Raw genomic sequence first — 21,938 nt, forward strand, 5'->3', positions numbered from 1 at the left:
CCTGTTGGTACAGAGCAGCTCGGGGAAAAAGCCAAGTTGTCCCGTCAGACTGCTCTCCTTCACCACTAAAGTCACCTGGTGAGCCTCTGTTGAAGTCTGAGTGCTGGACATTCTCATGGGAGCCGGAGTCTGAGAATGACTTTCTGCAAGCCTCTGACTCTGACTCAATCCTGACTGTAGATTTTTTTTAATTGCATATTAATGCCAAAGTATTAAATGTTTTAATTCATCAAACTAAAGAAAATACCCATTCAGATACAGGCGACTGCAATTTTCAGATACATTGAAGGAGAGAATAGTCAGCATCGGACATTAAATCAAACTACAGGATGAAACTGTCAAAGGAATAGCTTTTTATTTTAATTTAATTGTTTTAACAATTAAAATACAAATTTGACTGAAGTTGAACTTATTCATGAATGAATAAAAGTCTCTTTTTCCTTCGGCAACTTGTTTTTCATTCCTCTCAGATCGTATTCCAACAAGATTTCGTTGCAACAAATGATGAATGAAAGTTTAAAAAGTCACAATAAAGTATTCATAGCTTGATTTAACAACAAAAAAACAAACAGGAAACGTTATGTTTCATGTCAGTACCTGATAATTACAATCTGCAAATTCTGTTACTGATGAGTCAAAGAAAGATCTTGTTTAAATATCATACTGTTTAAGTCATCCAAGTTCAAAATATAGATTTTCAAACATTCATTTTGAAGACTTGCATGACCCCCAGGAAATGTCTCTATCAGAATACTGTGTGTGGATTTATTTAATGAAAGTCAGACATAATAGCAGTTGTGCCCACCAGCCTCAGGGTATAATAGTAGTTTGGGTGAAAACAAACAAACAAGCTGAATGTGAATACACGACAGAAAAAGTGGACCAGGGGTGAGGGAAATATGTGGCCAAATGCCAAAGAGACAGCTCACTGTTAGGGTTCTTTGGCTGGGTGCAGGAGTGGTTTCGATCTTTTTGTCTGGCCTGGCCTGGCACAGACCACAGTCCTGCCCCAGACACAATAGATCATACAGTACGAGAGAGAGAGAGAGACAGAGAGAGAGAGAGGGGAGAGAGAGATGAGTGGATGAGGTGGGGTAGGGGAGGTATGGTGCTTTTCATTACCATGGTCACCAATGGCACTATTAACCATTCAACACCCCCCCAATTATCCTCCCATCCACAGTCAGAGAGACAAAGCCTCGGTCCTGGTCTGCTGGAGCAACATGGCCACTAATCTGTCTCACTCTAACATCACACCCACTTCACTGTCTCTGGAAGTCAGACGTGCACTCCATTGTACATTCATTTGTGACAGCGCAGAGAACGACTTTACTGAACTCGTTTAAGAGTTGGTTTTTTTTCAAAAATGTAACCGTTTAACAACTGTGGATACTGAAATTGTTTTTGGAGATGCTGATATATAACAGGTGTACTAAAAAAAATAAAGTTAAACTCTTAGTGTTAAATGAGATATATGATAGAGAATACCTGCAGCATGCGTCTATGTTTCATACAGGTCATGGTGTGTCTGACGCCACACGCCTTCCTCATCAAGACCGCAGGATCCCAGCTGCCAAAGAGTGAGCTGCATGTCTTTACTAAGGAGACTCGCACACAAAAAGCTAAATTGTGAGTTTACGCTCTTCCATCTGTGTGTTTCTTTTTAGCGAGAAGAAGTTGGATGTTTGTGAGTCAGGCCCTGGGTAGGGGGCTGAGGCCTGACTGGAAGACTGGGGCCCGATGAATAGATCCACAACAGTGGCTTGTTGTGTTTGTTTACCCTTTTGCCCAGCTGTCTGGACCGTGGAGATGGGAGAGCATTCATCATGACCTAGGAGAGACGGGAGGGCATGGGCACATGAGACTGACATGATGGAGCATGCACTGCAAAGCGTGCCAAGAAAGCGCCCACACAGGGCAATAATCCTCAACAGTTTCAGTTTCAAGAGGCAGATACGTGCAGAATTGATATTGTTCAGTGCATTATAGGTGATAGTCCAAATGTAAATTAGACCACAGCAGCGAGAGTGACACTTCACTCAATCAAGTTAATTTAATCAACAAAACATTTCAAGACTTTTTTTTTTTAAAACTGAAATTAAAACCACAATTCCCACTGTCCGCTTATGTCAGGAAACGTGACAACAAGTTTCTGATGTGCTGTTTCTGTCATGAGACCTGCAACATTTCCAGTTTCCTTTGACCTTTCCTGTCAGGGTTTAGGCGTGCGGCTCCTCCCGTTTTCCAGTCGTGTTACTTCTCCGGCACCGTGGCGGAGAGTGTTAGGATGTTCTGCGCCTGCTTCAGCGAGGGCATGTCAATCATGCTGCCGCGGAAGGTGAACGCACCCTGAACAGGATCCCAATAGAAACGAGAGTAGAGAGAGCAACGTTAGAGCAGAAGCACTTTATATAGCTTTACATATTAAAAACATTCTCGGTTAGGGATGATGTTTACAGGCAGAGAGGGAGTACTTAAGATTACTGTGCAAAAATCAGAAAATGCCAGTTTAGGGGATCATCATAGGGCCTATTTTGTGTGTATGGGGATGTGTCATAAAATGGTTGCGCACTTTCAGTCTTATTTTTCATTTTTCATCTGTAATGTATGTTTCAGAAGAAAATGGAACTCCGTAAAGGAAATGTGTGAATTACACATCTGCTTGTATAAAATACTACTTTGAGACATCAAAGTGGCATTTATTGGTGACACTAGTGCACCTATTTGTTTTGGGGAAAAAAAAAAATCTCCAAGAAAGCTCAAGACAAAAAATGCAGTCAATAGCTGGAGGTGAGAATTATGAAAAGCAAGCACCTGTCGTGTTGTTAGACAAAAGGACTGACCCTGCTCACTGTTCATCCCCTCACACACAAACACACAGAGACACACACACAGACACACACACACACCGCGGCAGAGGGATGGGTAGGATATGAATCCCTCGGGCGATGCTTAGTAGGCGCAGCCCTGGCAGGGAGAGAGTTGTGGGCAGATTGTGTATTACCTCAGCAGATAACCCACAGAGCTCAACACACAGGATCCAACCATGCACTAAATTAGGAACAATAATATTGTACACTTAATTGGCCCGACTACCCCCCTGTCTCCTATGTTGTCTCTTAGAGTTACCCAGGGGTGTACAGTATGCATTATCTGGAACTACAGAGGTGTGTGAGAGGGTACACAAAGGATCAGTCCGAGTCTCAGAGCACAGACAGACCTCTGTCATCTCAACACACAGTCACCACAGACACGGTATCATGCTGGAGCCATTAATTTGAGTATCGTTTGGGTTTTTTTTTTTTTAAACACTCAGTTTATCCCCTTTTCTTAATTTGTAACAGGTTTTATGAAAAAAAAAAGTTTTATTTGTGAAGTCAGGATATCTTTTACCTAATTTTTTGAGTCATGTGTGGACTAAAAAAGCCTGCTGCTTATTAATGACATTTTAGGCAAAGAAAAATATGTAATTTATACAACTACATTTACTCATGTGTCAAGTCATACATATTAATATACAACCTATTTTTGGTGAGTTTGTTCACAAACTGTCTCAGCAACTATGGTCAGCAATTCTTCTCCAAAACACAACATTAGTAGTATAATCTTTTTTTTTTTTTCTCTGAAAAAAATAATCTTTTCACTTTTTGTCATAAGAAGTTAACGTTACCTTTCCCTCCTTCTGATATTGGTCAAAAGCAGCGATGAGCTCTTTCGCCCACTGGACTCTCTGCTGACTGGGGGAGAACTCTTCCTGCACAACCTGGATCTGCCCTGGGTGGATAACCTGCTTACCTGTACACACACACACACACACACACACACACACACACACACACACACACACACAGAAAGAAAGAAAGTGACATATTCTAATGATAACGGCAGGGTTTCTGTGGCTTCACATTACATTTAATAAAAAAGCCATTTGAGTTAAAAGAACAATGTTCTCACTTGTTGGCACAGAGCTATCAATAACACAGTGAGTGCCATACATTCTCCCTGATTATAATGACTAAACACATCTGTCTGTATGAAAACTATAAAAGTAAAGGTCGTACATAACTTGACGGGGGAAAAAAAAAAACAAAGTCTGAGAATTGGGAGTAATTTTGGTTGCAGCTGGCACCGTTCATGTGAGAAAGGGACGATGACACAGAGAGGCAGCAGGCACAAGAAAAGCAGAAGAGTAAATTGTGTTGTGTTTATGTGTCACTGAGGTGAGTCAGGGAGCCAGCACAAGACCAGACGATACTGTGCGTCATTAAGGACATCAAGTGTCTCCTCTCTCTGCTTGCAACAAAGCACTTTGCTGAACGCTTAGTTAGATTTCAATATGTGACTGAAGTCATCGAGAACAGCACACTGACAATAGGGCAGCCTGTGAGAGCCTGACTGAACCTAGACACAGCTGACACACACACAAACAGTTCAGCAAACCATACACTTTTCTTCACAAAAATAAAAATCCGTAATTGAATTTGTAAATATGAAGAAAATAATTGTTTTATCTATTAATACAGTTCTATATTTGCTTTTATACAATTTCTGTATATGCTTTAGTCTCAGTAGTCGTACACCTTTCCTCAGGCAATTTCAGAAATATATCCAACTGAAACAGAAGCCTAACATGGAGTTAAGGCTCTGTCTGACACAATCCCCACCCTCCGGCTCCCACTCCCTCTCAGTTAAATGTGGGCGAACGCCACAGACATAATCCCATGTACATTTGCAGATCAAACTTGTAGTGATAAGTTAAGGTTATGAAACGTCTGGTGAGAACGACGGCTCAGCGGCAGCCAGCAGGAACTCGACACTTTAGGGCTTAGCTCTGTCGCTGACAACAAATCCTTCAAGGTGGCTGGGCGGGCGGGCTGCACGAGCAAAAAATTTTGCCCAGGAGAGAGGAGGAGAGGCGAGGAGGGGAGAGGAGAGGCGAAGACAGGAGAGGAAAGGGGAGTAGAGAACCCACTCCCTTCATCCAGCTCCGCTCACCCCGGTTAACCCCAGAAAAACACACACATACACGGCAGTTACACAGTCAACACACTGTAGTTAAAGGCTTGAACAATTATTGGAATGAGAGGACATCATTCATTTAACGGCAAACTTCTGATCAACAGATACCTTCCAACGAAGCGTGAAAATGCATTTAATTTGTAATGTTCATCTTGTATTTGCATGGAGGTCAGCGCAAACGCATTCAAGCATGTGTGTATTTGTTTGTGTAAGGCTGAGGGACTGCAACTGCACATTTTCTGTTGGACGGCAGCCTGAGGACTCCCCAGGGCCACGCTGGAGATGTGTATGAGTGTGTGCGTGTGCAATCTTGCATGTGGTTTTATGTTTATGTGTGTGCGTGTCTTTGCGCACCTCCAGTATTTTGGTTTTCCTTTTTTTCTTTGTGAATATTATGAATCTGTTTCTATGCAACAACCTGTGAGTGTGTGTGTGTGTGTATGTGTGTGTATGTGTGTGTCGGGTGAAAGCATGCATGTTGCCTTCCAGGAGTGAAGCAAGAGGAGTGTATTTCCCTCCTCTGCCACCTGTTTTACTTCTGTAGCTGAAGACGGGAGCATGTTTCCACACTGAAATTGGCAGGCTTAAATATACTGTAAGAGGGTGTCTCTTTGTGTGTGTGTGTGTGTGTGTGTGTGTGTGAGAGTGTGTGTGTGTGTGTGTGTGTGTGTGTAGGACAACAGGAGAATGACAGAGCGAAGAAACAGACAGGGTGACTCAGGTGCCCTCAGTTACAACCCATTGGTTCTCCTAAAATGCATCATTCATGCCCTCCAGCCAATCCCGGCCTGCCATGTGGTGCTGGCATCTCATTGGAGGATTGCTATTTAGCAAAGTGCTCTCAGGCGAATGATGGGCAGGGTCACGGGGATGGAAGTGAAATGTGGACCCTAAAAAGCAGAGAATTTTGTGGAATCGTTTTCTATTTCCGACAGGCAAACATGTTTTAGTAGGATCGCTGAGTCTTAGCAGCAGCACACCGTTTACAGCACGTGAAACACGGCGCTTAAAAAGTAAAAGACGCTGCACTATTAAAGCCTCTTTATTAATTAAGTTCCTTCCCAACAGACCTGATAGTTGTCATGGTTTTGCAGGATTTTGCCTCCACACTGTCTGGTGCACCAGTAGCACCGGGTGTTTGTGTTTCACCAGTGTTTTCTGTGCTCAGTGCTAATGGGTGCTGTATGCGGCTTAGGTAGTGCCAAGGTCAATTACTGCACAGGTAGAGGCTTTTGGCTGCACCGTATTATTGCTTAAGCACACTCGGGCCAGTAATAGCTACTAACTAAGATTATACAGAGTGCCCATGGCTTGTAAGCCACTAATCCAGTGCCTTGAATGGTTCTGTACCATATCAAATCTAACCATTTATTTCATCAACCGGCTGTTGCCTTCATTAGCTTTTATATCTTTTACCTTCTATAAACAACACCATGAGGCTGTTGCCTTCATTGATTAATTTCTATTTCCTGTAATAGATTAGTCCCAAATAATTAAGATTCAAAAAAGTAAAACAGAACATCATATTTATAAATTCTGCATACATTTGAGGAACCCTTGTGCTAAACCTAATAGGCAACATATCCAATTTCAGTGGGTAAATTTCTCATTCTAGAAATGAAAAAAGACAAATGTTAAATTAAGAAAAGTTAAAATAATCTAAACAGAAAAAAAATGCCCAGAAATGCACATATACACACACACACACACACACACTCACAAGCCTGCAGCACCAGAGAATAGAGGTGGCAAATGAGGTCATCTGGAAAATCAGTTGCTGTATGAGACAGCAAGAAGCTCACCTACAAGATGATTTGATGATGTGAAGTGCAGGTAACGTGTATCTAAGGCCAGTGAAGAGTCTGCTCAGGATTCACCATTTTCCATGAAAGTGCCAAGTGCTTCTTTCTCTCCTTTTCTTTCCATTTCCAGTGTGAAAGCTGACTACTGTCTGACGTTGTGTGGTTCTATTCAATGATCTCACATAGGAGAAGAAAAATCTAAACGTTTACAACATAGAAAGCATACAGTATATTCTCTTTTTTTTCACAGTTTGTGTAGGTCCAGACCAAAGGGAAAACATATCAGATTTTGGATAATCAATTTTCAGGACAGAAAACACCAGAACACATATATTTGCTGCAGCGAAGGAAGAATGAGTGGAATATCCACTTTGGAACAGGCTGTCCTGCCTTCTGTGTTCACTCACACACACACACACATACACACACATTCTGAGAGCGTTGCCTGGCTACAGACACACAGAGAGCGCTGTTAAAGTAGATGCTACCACTCTTTTCTAATAACTCCTTTTAATCATACTTGCACACAGACCCACATTTGCACGCGAGCAGGTATGCACCCAAGTGCACACATATGGGCACAAAACCATTCCCGGTGGGCACAACAGAAATGTCAGACAAGCATTTAACGGTTGTGCACCGTTGTTCACAATTCACTTGAAACTAAAAATACAAAAATAAAAAAAAATAGATGAAGACAAGCAGCCGGTTCTAAAATCACAGACAAAGAGGTGAGATCTTCATTGCTATGTGCAAAACATGCATATCTACATGAAAAGCCAGGAGATGTTGGGCACCTTTCCACTGTTTTAGGAAACATTTGAGGGAAGTCCATTATGGTGCCACAGACAAGAGTGAAGAAAAGATGGGGTACACTTAAAGAACAACCACTGAGTAAGATGTGAAGCAATTAGAGGAACCAGGAGTATCAGAAGTAAGGGTGGCGGACATAAATAATGAAATCAGGACTAAAGTGACCTTAGTTAAATGGGACAGAGGCAGATCTGACACTCGGATATAAAGAACTTTACCTGTGAAGCCCATGAGAGCTCCCTCTCGGGCCTGTTGCCTCAGCCCCTCCGTATCTTTGTAGTCGATGTGGACCAGGTCGATAGCCTGTAGCCCAAATGCTTTGGTGGTCACAACCACCTTCTGCCTTGCATAAAGGAGCTCCCTGGCATCCTTAGTCCGTGTGGCACCTAGAAAAAAAGATATATCACAAGATCTCAGAGAGCGAGCCAAGCGCATGTGCAAGTAGATAAGAGGTAGGATAGTGAGGGGTTACGGACAGATGAATGAAAGAGTGCAGAGGTCACGACATTTGAATATTTCTCCTGTTAAACTTGCGCTCCAGACCATCAGATTAAATCTTTAGATGCTGCTGATAAATCCAATTTGTCCAATGACTGTTTGACATGGCCATGGAAAACACTATCTGATGTATTTAGTGTCCATCAGCCTCAAAAAGAGTGCAGATCAACATTTTAACCACAGATCATAACTGGTAAATACACCTAATTGTGGGTTTAACTGGTAACATTTTTTTTTTACCTGTGGTAAGTGGCATGGTGGCATAAGTGTGATCAGAAACTCCTTTTGTTTCCTGATATAGAAAATAATGAGCTCCCTTTCATTCATTATCTTTGTATATCAGGACACCTTGTCATGTATCATCAATCACATATCCCACTATCACAAATCATCTCTTTTTTCAATGAAAGAAATACTGTATTTGTAACCATTGAGCCTGCAGTCATCCAATAATTCCTTCAAAATAGAGAGCTGTGAGGCATTTAATAACAGACAGGCTATTAAACTCAATTTAACCTGTTGTTTTTTGCCAAAAATCCAGAAAGGAGAAAGAGAGAACAGCACATGGAAAAGAGCGAGAAAGTTAAGCAGAAGGTATAATAGCTACCTATGCTTGCACAGAAGTCATCAGAGCCAAACACCACACCGTCATGATGAAGACCAGCCTTGGGAGCAAGGCGACGGATTTCCTCACAGACCACCTGGAGAGAATATACATTAGTATAATACAGGCTGACTAAAGTGACACAGATGCAAAGAGGGAGAGGAATGTTGGACATCTTGGCACAAACGCTACTGAATAAATCTAATTATACTTCAATATTCCTGCAGTAGTTCAAACTTCAAACAGTCTGGGTTTCTGAGTGTCAGAAAAGCATCTAAAAACAGCCATCATTAGACACTAACATGTTATTATCAAATATGTAATGAACACATCTTTCAAACCCTTACTTTCATTCCAGTTTCATTTATATAGAGAGTGTTATTAATATAGTAGCCTACTAAATGTGCCACCTGCAGACACACATAAATACACAAAAGCAAACAGAATATACCAGAACTAAGAGATGCCTCTTCACTCTTGGCTGTCCCAAGACACCTTGTTAAGTAGGGTTGGGAATCAAACCTCAGTACTTTCATTTATTTATCTAGCTTAAGCTCTGAAAGATCTATTGTTGTATATTTTTGAGGTGAGGTATTGAAAAAAGGCACCTGCTCCAAAAAAATGTCAAACAATGAATTGAAAAATGTCAAAAAATGTCAAAAAGTATTGATAAAATTAGCCTGGCTGGCCACCACAATTACTATTGAATGAGGATTTTGTTTTTTTTTAAATATGGAAGGTGATTGTCTGTGGTGAAGAGTGTGAAACAATAAGAGTGTTTCTCCCGCTTTTGTTGGCTTCCAAATTAATTTCACCACTAGCTGTTCAACAGTGTTTTTTTTTTTCCCTGTGCTTGTAACCCGGGGTTCAGTCTGGGCAAAGATACAAGGTGTTCTCAAGAAAGCACACAGAGGCACCCCCTGCCATCAAAACACACACACACACACACACACACACACACACACGCGCACGCACACACACACACACACAAAAAACCACAAACACAGTCACAGAACTAGAGTGGAGAACTAAAAGACAAATCAAAAGGAGGAAGGACAGCTTGTTTCTCCCCAAATGCCCCAAACCATGCCCTTTTCCCCATGTAGCTGAAGGTCGTGCTGTACTATATCAGGAACTGCTTTGAAGCTTGCCAAAATATCATTAAGAACTTTTCCGCTATGATGATATTAAAATGGTTCTAATTAAAAAATGTCAGCATGTCTGGAGAGGGATACAGAGAGACACAGAGAGAAAGGAAACAAAAAAAAGGCTCATTTTGAGAGACTGTCCGAAAGCTTTGAATCCCTTTCATTTTGGACACGTGGAGAGCTTCGCTCGCTGACGCAGTCTTTAATCTAAAGTGAACAATGGACAAACAGCAAAATGTCTTACGCAGGCAGTTTTTGGGGGTTTGTTTGTAATTTACCTTAAAATTAAGCAGGCCCACAGCAGTTTCCACAAAGGTGACCAGGCGAATGGGTTCTGTCAGTGCCCGTCCTTTCAAGTTGTGCTGAAACCTGTCAACAAACTAAACACACAGGGACAATCTCATGCACAACTCATTAACTACACTCACTGCTTATGTGAATAGAAAACAATTCTCCTCCATACAAACATAATAAATTCATTTGTTTGCACTACTTTGTACAGTCATAGTCGTCCTATTCATCAGACGTTTGTGCTTTGTTAGAGCATATATACATTATTATCTGCAGCATTTGCTCTTAATAATAACTTCTCAGACTTATGATCAGTTTCCATTTGTAATATCGTTAATAATATGCAGAGATCTTCAATGCTGGACTGTATTTCTGTTCAAGTTCCTGCTCTTCTGTAAATCGTGTAGTAAAGTGCAGCTGCCGCCCTCAGTGGACTCCTCAATGCATTATTACTTATATGAATGTCAGAACAGGAAAGTCCTACTGAGATATTGAGCTCTTGTGTCAGGATGAATTTAAAACTGGAAGAAAAGAAAAAATGTTACAGCAGTAACAATACAAAAATGATATGACACATCTTTCAAAATCCACTGTGGGGTAAGACAGAGAGAAGAAAAGAAGAAATCTTAACATGCACAAACTCACTTTTGATATGAATCCTGACACCTTTATTACCTGTTATTACCTATTACTGTTCCCATTTCAGTCCTTACTCAGAAACCCATCTATGAGGGTTCAAATGGCGGAGAGAGCGAGCACAGGAGAGTAGCAACAAAAGCGAGTGAAATGAAATATTTTACATTATCACCAGGGTTCCCCCTTCGTCTGAAGTCTTCTGCTCTACCTTCTTTCAGAGGCTCTGCACAGATACAGCATGTGCTCCCCTGAGAGAGTGTGCACACATGTAAATGCACACGTACACGCATGAGCACATGCATACGCCCGGCAAAACCGAAGAAGAAACAAACTACCGAAAAGGAGAGAAGAAACAAGATTTGGGATGTCTTTGAGTGTGTTTTACTCCTACATTATTCTGTTTTGCATCCCCCCTCCATGGCAGGGAACAGGGAGACCGGAGCAACAATCAGAGTGTTATGTGACACTTTGCTGAGGCCTTTCTTCTGCACAACTCCTGCTAATATGCAAGCTCACCTAAGTAGGGCTTTAAAACCAAGTTTAATTCTTTGAAGACCAAAGCATTCCAATTTTTTCCAACAGACCAGTTCACAGCTAGCCCTGGACTGCCAGTGGGGTAGCCCAAATTCCAAAATCTATCATCTGGAAACACACAAAAGCCCCCTCCGTCAGATATTTCCTTTCAAAGCCAGTCCAAAAAAAAAAAAAAGGAGAGCGCAAAAGCTCAGAGTAGAAATGTCTAACTCCATGTCCCCCCTTCCTCTCCTTTTTCTCACTCCCTCTTTGACACACCAGGAAAAAGACAGATATAAATAACCTCAGGTACAGCACTGCTATTTTTCTAAATGAAGAGCAAAATAACCCCCGTGCTCGCACTCACCACTCTTGTTCTCAAAACTGAAAGAGTGGGCCTCCATTGAAGGATTTCAAAAATAGGGGCAATTTTAATCATCTCTCCATTCAATCTCAGTTGGATAAATCATATCTGAGAGATTTGCATAAATACAAACCATCAAAGACTTTTCATCTTCAAAGAGGTTTTCAAGACCCAATAGGCTTTGTACTGTAATCATCTGAGGTCACAACCCTGTGGGAGCAAGGCTGCTATGGCAACATAAAAACTAACGCTGGGGGCTTAGCATAATATCCCCCCTCATTCGCAAACACAGGAAGGGGTGGGGGTGGGGGGGGGGGTGTCCGAGAGGGAGTGTGAAAAGAGGGTGTAGATAAACCTATTTCTGTGACATAGGAAACTAGATAGATATGGCCCATTGTGGGGAAACCTAGCTGATATTACACACAGAGATTACCACCACTATGCTGTGCCACGCAAACCCCTAACAAGGCTGCGGCGAGCTGAGCAGACTGTTTGGATTCTGCTGAAGGAAAACAAATGACAGCTCAATGCGGCACCGCTGGCTAAAGAGCCTCCAAGCCTCTCTGATTACATGTTTCTGTCCCTCTGCTGTATTCTCCTCTTCAGCTATTATACACTTTGAGGGCCTGATTTACACTGCATAAGAGGCACTATAGTGCTTGTTCATTGTTCCTCTGTCGTGTACAGCAACCATTAGCTGTCAATGGCTCTCAAAACTAGGACCCTTTATGTTATTCACTACTGAATTGAAAAAATAAAAGAAAAGAGAAAAAAAGAAGAAATAACACCTCTTCTTGCCATTCAAAGCCACGCTACAAACAAGCCCTCTGACAATTTCGCCACCCAATCATGAAAAGAGAAGGAGGGAGAGATGGAGCTAGAGAAAGGAAGCTATAGTGGGACAAGTTTCAATTAATTTTCTTCAAAAGGGGGCCAGATTAAATGTTTCCGGCCTGCTGAAGTGTTCATTTCACAGAGGGGAAGCGGAGAAAGGGATGAGGGGAGGGGACAGGAGGAGGAGTAGAGGAGGAGGAGCGGGACAGGGTGCGATTCTTTCGGTCCCAGTGCACACCAAATAGTGTGGTGGGCAAAGAATGCACACGGCTCCGAATCTGTGTGAGAATTGTCCTCAGACAAAGGAGGGAGTTACGCCTGTTATAGCCCAATAAGGCCTGTCAGTCACACAAGGGCTGGGGGAGAGGAGAAAGGCAGAGCTAAAGATTTTCACACAAAGGGGAACAAGCAAGTCCATCTTTTAGCGACAAATCAGTCTGGAGGTTCCTGTGCTAATATCAATAAAAAGGGAGAAAAATAAACAAGTGAGGGATTTACTGCGCTGCCTTACACGAGTGGAGAAAATCAGACACATGCTTACGGACACACAGGAAAGCATGTGCGAATGAGACGGAGAAAAAAAAAAGTTGAAGGGTCAAAGATGAGATTAGACGAGCATACATGAATGAATCAAGGTCCCATCCGGAGTTACAGACATGACTCTGCTTCAGGAGCACACATGCACCTGCTATTGCAGAAACACACTGATAAACACACTGTAAATCAAATGTGCAAACAGAGTTGCACTCACAGATATTTCTGCCACATGGAGCTGTCATTTGTTTTCTCTAAATAATATTAAGGGTTGACGTACATAAACAGAAACAGACTTACAAAACTTAAAATGTCTTTTGCAACAAAGGTATAAAAGTATAAAAAGGTGAAAAGAAAGATAATTAACCACATTTTGGAGCTGCTGGCTATTTTCAGCGTAGTAATAATAGTAAAAGTGGAAGGTTTTACAAAAAGAAATTAATGCAGAACAAAAATTACTTTCTTAAGTAGGGAAAAGCAGCAAAGGGAGAAATGGCTGAGTGAGGGGAGAGAATCGGTGAACACCTGTCAGCAATTATATGTGGAAGAAAGGGCAGCAGGAAATAGACGTGTTCTAATTAAGCCACTAGTTAAAAACTTCCTGCTCCTGCCCCAAGACCATGTATGAGTGTATATGCATGTATGTGTGTGTGTGTGTGTGTGTGTGTGTGTGTGTGTGTGTGTGTGTGTTTGTGTGAGTTTCACAGTAATGCTGAGGGGAAAAAGCTAGACTAGACACCCTCTTTTCACTGCTGATTACATCTCTCTTTCTTTTTCTCTTAAACAAATATTAATTTCTCCTCTTGCTCAGTCATTGCTCTGAAAGTTTGTAGCTTTACACCATAAATTAGCCACTTAAAAATGCTGGAGTAAAAACTGCTTACCTATGTGAAAGTGTATGCAAAGAGAGAACACACACACACACTCAGAGGTTAAGAGGTGACAAATTTGAGTAATAAATGCTTTTGAATTGAATGTAAATAAAGCACCGCTAATCTGTATCCAGACCGTGAAGAAGGCAGACAGTAACCTGGTTCCTCCTGGTAAGTGAACCATATGGAGCTGATCAGAAAGCCCTGCATTAATGATGTCACTGTCTCCTGACCTTTCAGGACCTGACATCCGTACAGAGCCCCTTTATATAAAGCCAGAGGGATGGCCACGCCCAGACAAACACCTCTTAACTAGGGCACAGGCTAAGTTAGTATAGACAAATTGTAAACAGTCATTCATAAGAAAAAAAACTGGGAACAATACTAGTGGGCAATCTTTATTTCATTGGTGTAATTATCAATGACCATTCCGAGAGTGCAAAGCTTGTAATGTCTGACATCAAATGTGGTTTATGAGTTTGTGATAAATCTATGAAGGCTTTTAGTGAGTGAAATCATAGGAGATTAACTGGCTTTTGCTGTCTGAGTTACTTTTGACTGTCTAGATATCAGTTTCTGATCTTTCTCATCAACTAGAACTTCAGTAACTTGACTTTACAATATGTGTGGATGGTTGCAATACATTTGTGTAGGTTTTATTTATTATGCCTATATCTGGCAGGAATACTTTAACTGTGATTTAAAGAATGCTTAGCCACGATATGTTTGAAGCGGTAAGTTCAGCAGTGGCAGAAGGCACCATTGTGTTGTTACAGAGAGCTATCGAGCTTCTGAAGCTAATCCGAAGAAATGTCATCCGTTTCTTGAGCGGCAGCCAAGAAAAACACCCCGTCTGTCCCTGAGTCCTGCCGCAGGGATCGATTCCCACTTTTACTGAGAAATGGAAAAGTTTGTTATGATTGCTTTGAAGATTCCTGTGGTTTCCCCTTACTTCATGAGTTTGTGTAAGAATACCACAGAGTTTTAGACACCCAGAGGTAAAAGAAAGAAATGTCATGGGTATTTTTAGTCTTGTTTAGTTTTTGCATGTATTGCGACTTGAAAACCATAGCAGGACTTCTAAGATGGGCCAAGATTTGTAGCTTACCCACTGCACCTCCTGTGTGTCCTCCACTTTGGGCAACATTATCGCAGGAGGGAGAACCTCAGCTTCCAGGATGACTTGTAGGTCAGCTTCAGCTAAGCCACTGGACACCGAGTTCACCCTCACACACTTCTCTGTCCGGCCCAGGTCCAGTTCTGCTAACATCCTGGGAATGGTCTCCCTGGCCTCTGTCTGCAAGACAGGACATAAGCCATGATTATTTTATTTCATTTTTTGGTCAGATTGCACTTTGGAATTACTAATAAAGATGCTCATTCTTTCAAACTGTGTAAAGTTGTAAGATTAAAAACTGAATATTTTGAAAGCAAGCAAAGTTAGCATCAGAGCAGATCACTACTTGCTTAGCAAAAAAATGCTAAAAAGAGTCTGAAAACTGGTGGTGATTTGTTGTAGCTCCATTCACCAAAAGAGTACTGTATGAATTCTTTAAGAAAGCAATACAAATCCAATTCCTTCAAGGAAATGTCCCAACCACAAAGATATTGGCCATTAAGCATGGTCATAAGAATAAACATCACATATGTATATATATCACATGTATGCATCACATACACAAAAAATATGTGATCAAAGTAGGCAATTGACAAAGCATACATCAATTGGAATAAATAATATATAAAAAAAAACATTAATATATTAAAAAAGCCCAAAATAACACTGAACACACTCTCCTGTAATCAATCTATACACAATAATCCACAAATAAACAACAGAAGCTGCACACACAACTTTGTTCTCTCAACGCAAGCATTGTATGAGCTGAGCAGGAAGAGAGATGAGGAGGATGGAAAAAAAGAAAAAAAAAAATCAAAGAGAGGCCTACAGTCCCAACTTCTATCAGTAACACAGTAGCACACGCCGCTATATTCAAACCAGATGCTGGGCTACAGGAACAGGGAGAAAGAGGGATGGAATGGGGAGAGAGGTCCGGCTAGTGAGAGGAGAGAGGCTCTCTGGGAGAAATGTGGTCTGAGTTAAGCAACATGAGGAAACGGTAGCTTAGGAGTTGTCAGGTCAGATCAGAGACTGAAGACATTGAGTGCTTGTGTGTGAGCGTGTTGTGGAGATGTTCAGATTGGAATGTTTTGTTTTCTGATTCCACTTATGCTACTAAGAAATATGTTAAAGACAAATACTCTCAAACTGACAGCAATTAACGGGTGTATCGGAAAGGTTTTGGAGGTGCTTATTCATGAAATTAAATGTGGGCAATTAAAATACTGCACAGATGGATGGTGGCAAATGTGGCATCTTGCCATGCGATTAAACTTCATGCTTGATGGCAACTTGGTGAAGCAAACGTGCATTTAACAACATTAGAGTAGAATACCTAAACAGGCTGATCATTAGTAGATGGATCACTGAAGAAATGTGGGTGTGTGCATGAAAGAGAAACTTTAGACAGATATAACATGGCGAGCCCATACATCACAATCTCTTGTAAAAACTAAAGTGGACTAGAGTCAGCCTAGGTGCAGTTGTGTGAGAGCTTATGGGGACCCCTCAAGGGTCATGGGACAGCTTTTGAGACAAAACAGCCCTCGCTCTGATCTCCTGGAATGCAGAACTGTACTTGATATTATGAACACCCCTCCAGTATCAATAAAATATGGTATCAAAGTACATATCAAAGATTTGCTCGGATTTAATAGGGGTCATGAGCAGGCTGGACTGCTGTGTGTCATCCATGTCTCCCCTTTGCCTCATTGGATGAGACAAGAGGGATTGTCACACCAAATGATGAGTGCACTGTGATCTTTGACTCTTACTCAAGTTTTGCAGTAACCTCTCTCTTGCTCCTTCTTACTGTCGCTCTCATAAGCCAAGATAGACCCGTAACTGTATCGTGGTAACTTAAAACGGATGGAGCGATTTACGAAGCCATAATTCACTATTCATAAACCTGCTACTTGGTGGATAAAATTCTGTCTGTCCCTCTACAGTTCATGGTGACTGGAGAAAATTGATCTGTGAGAACCACTGGCTGCTTCATGTGCCATGAGTCACATTGATCCCTGACCAAACTAAATAAATAGAGATCCAGGAATGATCAAAAAGCATGGTTTATAACATTCACAGATCAAATAGGCTGGAGAGGTCTAAGTCTCTCGCTCCAGCCTCAGTCTGATTTACTGGCAACGTGCATGTATAAAATTCTTTTAATGTAACCAGAGACCGCTCATTGCAAGGATTGTCTCCTGCACTTTTCTCCTTTTACGAAGGTATTTCTGAAACCATGACGGCAGAAATGGCTAAGGAGATGGCCAGGTCACTGCACTATGCTTTCTTTTATCTATCTCTCTCTTTAGAGAAAGAGATTATTCTGCCAGACACCTTGACCCCTATGGGCTCCGCTACTCCAAGCTTGAATAAAGCCCTTTGAAAAGGAAATATTTTACATTAATGGACAGCCATCCAACAAGTTGCTTCAAAGCTCCCTCCCCAATCACCTGGTGTCCCATGGAGAGCTCACCCCAACGTCAGCTCCATCTCCTCTTTGATTCCCTCCATCATCTTCATCATTAGAAACTGACACACAGGCAGGCAGGCAGGCAAGCAGTCAGCCAGGCAAGCAGGCTCGTCGAATGCATAGATGCACACGAAAAGCTTTTCAAGTGCAGAGCGGCTGACCTTCCAGGAGAGCGGGGGCAGCTCCTTAACACACAGCCTGAGCCTTGACGCTCAGGATCCTACAGAGTGCTGTGTATACGTGACACAGCATGGCTACTGCCTTGTAGACACCACATCAGACTGGCACGTCCAAACTGATGTATGTACAGTCCACAGTGGGACCACCTTCCTCTCCAGCATCAGATCATGGATGTCCAGCCCTGCCGTCATGCAGCTTAAAACAAGTAACGTCAAACATCGCCTCTGGACAGACTCTGGGTGTAGACTCACACTCTATGACCCTTTATTCGATCTGAATTAGATCAGTGCAGAGGTAGTCACTGTATATACTGGATAGAAACAAGGGCACATGAACTGTGCATAACATGAAATGTGTATTAGACAGGAGTCTAAACAGGAGTCAACAAAAAATGTGGGACAAACAGCATAAATTAGGATAATTAACTATGTTAACAAGTCAGTGTCATTCTCAAAAAACAATTTGTATGTGCATTGCACCTTTTATCAGACATATATTTAAATATATATCAATAATATATAAATAGTAGAGTGTTCCTTCTTTTATTCTGAAAGTATATATATATATATATATATATATATACATATATATATATACATATATGGTTTGAGTGTGAAAAGAGTGGGAGATTATGACTCACAATGAGCTTAGTTGTTTTCCATTTTCTTTTTTTTTTACCTTTTGAGAGCTGGCGTTTTGCATCCTGCTGCGCAACTCACGATGCCATTTAAAATGAGCTGTAGACTATCGCAGGTGAAGGCTGCCTGCCTGAAGTGAGACTGTGTACGCATTTGTTCATCTGTCTTTGTCAGTATGTGTGTGTCGGTGTGTGTGTTAGCAGGCTTCAAGTCATCGTGGATGGGTTTTGACAACTGACACGCTGCACTCCAGAAAGCTGGAGTGAGATGACTGACTAATTCAGGCTACGTTGATAACTGAGACGTAGGAGAAGGAGATTCAGGCCTTCACTCTGTCAGTTGGAGACACACTGTGTTACCCGTTATCCTGTCAGGGCAGACAACAAGACATAACTAGCAGGGTAGAGAAGGAGGAATTTGTAAATCATGAAATCTGCTTGTCATAGTTGGTCAAAACTGACAGCCTGAGGTGGAAAAACAGCTAGTTTATATGATTATTTATACACTTTAATTAGCCATGACAAGATCTCATTACAGCTCTTCGGTTACAGTTCATTACAAGCTGCACTGGAATGATTTTGGGAAATTAATTCCCCCAAACCATGTATCCATTTTGTACTAAAAATACTACAGGTACTTAATTATCTAGGGCATATAATGAATTTAGTGAATATACATGGCCCTAATAAATATGACTCCCCCTTTTTTTTACAAACTTAGTTTCTCAAATATATAATTGTTGGCGGACTTAATTGTACACTAAATCCTGTCAAAAATCTATAATCTAGAAAAATGCAATAAAAAAGGCAACAACTGGAATCAAAAATATAAAACCAAAAAGGTATTTAGGCTAAGAACTCCTTCTTTGAAAAAACAACTGTTGCTTTTGAGGGTGGCATATAATAAATTATCAGCTTCTAATATCTAATGACTTCATGAAAAATCTTATGACCACAGGGATAAACCTAGTAAATTATTATCATGGCAAATTAAACAGTTATAAACTAAAATATCAATACCATCAATCTCGGATAACAACAATATAACAACAATATAGTAGTAAATCCTACTGAAGTTAATGAGGCATTCAGAAAGTACAAAAGCTACAAAACTTATATAATTGTATAATAATACAGTATAATCGGACTTGCAGGCCCAAAATAGATTTCTGGATAAATTAATCAATTATTCCTGATGAAAACAAAGGTCAGCTTGAGGTGGAACTTAGAGAGGAAGAAACTGGGATGGCAAATATCTGCACGAAATCTAGAAAATTAGCAGAATCAGATAGGTTCCTGATAGATGTATATAAAAAGTTTTACTTTACTACTGAAACCATTATTAGAAATGTTTCTACAAGGGCTGTAGTCAACCAAAGAAAATCTTGGTCGACTGAAATTGCACATAATCTTCAACTAACAATCGCAGGGTGGGGATTGGATGTAACGGGACAGAGTACACAGTGAACTCAGCAGTCACACATTTCTTCGTTCTCTATTTCTCTGTTTTGTGTCTTCAGGTTAGGCTAACCTATTGTTGCTAACTTTGGAGCTAACCCCCTTCACTTTTCCAGCACTCAGGGAAACAACAGACGTGACTTTTTAGCATTGATTAACTGTTACACCAGAGTCTGTACTGTACATTTACTGCCAGACTGATGGCTTACTGCTAACCTTTTCCTCTGCTCCGCTCACATCCACCGTCACTTTCCTGCTGCTCACTCTTTCCCACTTGCTACCCAAACATAGTACGCAATGCTGTATTCCTTAATTACGCTACCGATAGTTTCCCAGGCAATGACACAGAGGTAGACTCATGCTGCACAGAGACTCCCAAACGCTATTGATTTCCTAATGAATGGATATTTGGCGTTACTTTTGACATTAAATTTTTTTTTTGGCCTGGCGGAGTTCTTGTTGTTATAATTATAAGAGAAACACTGATTCAGTAAACGCTCTGTAAACATTGAGTACAGTTAGACTTAGCAGTCTCCATTAGGTTGGGCAAGTTCAAAGTTCTGAAAACAACCAGGGTGTTTTGAATACACCCCCATTTTCACAGGTAATTTGTTAGTCTGTCCATCCCACCGCAGGAGATAATGGATTAATCCTGGAAGCCTGTTGATGTGGCACTTTTCTCCTTATGAAAGTAACACGGCAATTATTCGACCAATGAGAATTTGGTCAGACGAGAGCATATCAACCAACTAATCGACCAGTCAACCAGCAGACTACAGCCCTAGTTTCTAGAAGCATTTCATAAAATGAATCTCCCTAACTCCATTAGTGGTGCCCTGATTATATTACTGCCAAAATCAGGGAAGCCTAGCAAAAGGTGTGAAGACATGAGGCCAAAAAGTGACAAAAAGACTACGAGATTTACTACCCGATGTAATCCAAAGGGATAAAAACAGATTTATCTTGGGATGTCAAGGATTCCATAAAGTTAGAAGGGTTCTTAATGTTATTCATAGTCTGGAGGAGACTTCCAATAAGGCCATCCTATCATTAGATGCCAAAAAGGCTTTTGAGAGGGTGGAGTGGCCACATCTTGTTAATGTGCTGAATCAGTTTGGATGTGGGAATAGCTTTCAAAAATGTCTTCAGTTAATTTATTTAAATCCTACAGGAGAAATACTAACTAAAATACATCAAAGTCAGTTGCAATCAAAAGAGGATGTCATCAGGGATGCCCTTTATCCCAGTTATTATTTACTTTAGCAACTGAGTTTTTCTTTTGCAATAGAAGTGTATTCCCATGTGGAAATGTCCAGAATAATGGCCAGACAAACAGAACAGACTCTCATTGTATGCTGATGATGTAATTTTTTTTCACTCCTGAGTAGAGCTACCCCTGCCTTACTACAGTTAACTGTTATTTTGTGAAATGGATATGGATATGCAATTAACAACACCAAATCCTCTATTCCAAATCCTAACTAACATTTTTGGGAATACAAATTGTGCCAAAATTGGACAATATTTTTTAGGTTAACTTAGAACCCCCAAGGGGAAAAACAAAAAATCACAGTATCAATTAATAGATGATATCTCTTCTCATATCTCTGGTTGTCAGAATAAATATCTTAAAGGGGACTTATTATGCTTTTCCTTATTTTCAGTCATATATATAATGTTATGATATTGTATGTCCATGTTAAATGTGGCCAACATGTAAATGTATGTAGAAGTAATCCCTGCGAGTAAAAAGTACCGGCCTCAGATTGCTCTGAATGCTCGGTTTCCAACGCTTTTTCTATTTTCTGCCCAAGCCAACGTTGGCTTGTGACGGATATCTTTATATGGTCATCTGCTCTGCTAACATTGTCATAGTCATAGTTTTTTTCCATTGTTTTGGGGATAGTCACGCCAAGCTATGACTTGAGTTAAGCTGGCACGCTGAGTGTTTTTCCATTACACTGCACGGCAAAGTAAAATAAGAGAAACTGAATCTGATTGCTTTAAGTTACCTCAGCCTTTGAATTTATAATCTGATTCTCTGCCAAATTTGATGAACAAGAATGCAAAATAAAAATATTATCATTGTTATCAAGTTCTCCTGACATCTGACTATAATGTAAACACTTGGATGGAAGA

General features: G+C 40.9%; 1 protein-coding gene across 1 annotated transcript in view; it reads right to left on the reverse strand.

Annotated features, from left to right (window-relative positions):
• Window positions 1–330: 330 nt before the first annotated feature.
• The window catches only part of clybl (citrate lyase beta like), a 69,419-nt gene continuing 47,811 nt past the window's right edge, over window positions 331–21,938 (reverse strand). Inside the window, exons 3-8 of the mRNA XM_044365860.1 lie at window positions 15,037–15,225; window positions 10,163–10,264; window positions 8,740–8,833; window positions 7,853–8,020; window positions 3,671–3,795; window positions 331–2,349 (exon numbers count right to left, since the gene is read on the reverse strand). Of these exons, the coding sequence (XP_044221795.1) occupies window positions 2,254–2,349; window positions 3,671–3,795; window positions 7,853–8,020; window positions 8,740–8,833; window positions 10,163–10,264; window positions 15,037–15,225 (774 nt within the window). The 3' untranslated portion in view covers window positions 331–2,253. The remainder of the gene's footprint in view (window positions 2,350–3,670; window positions 3,796–7,852; window positions 8,021–8,739; window positions 8,834–10,162; window positions 10,265–15,036; window positions 15,226–21,938) is intronic.

Source organism: Thunnus albacares, chromosome 11 (assembly GCF_914725855.1).
Source record: "Thunnus albacares chromosome 11, fThuAlb1.1, whole genome shotgun sequence".
Lineage (NCBI taxonomy): Eukaryota > Metazoa > Chordata > Actinopteri > Scombriformes > Scombridae > Thunnus > Thunnus albacares.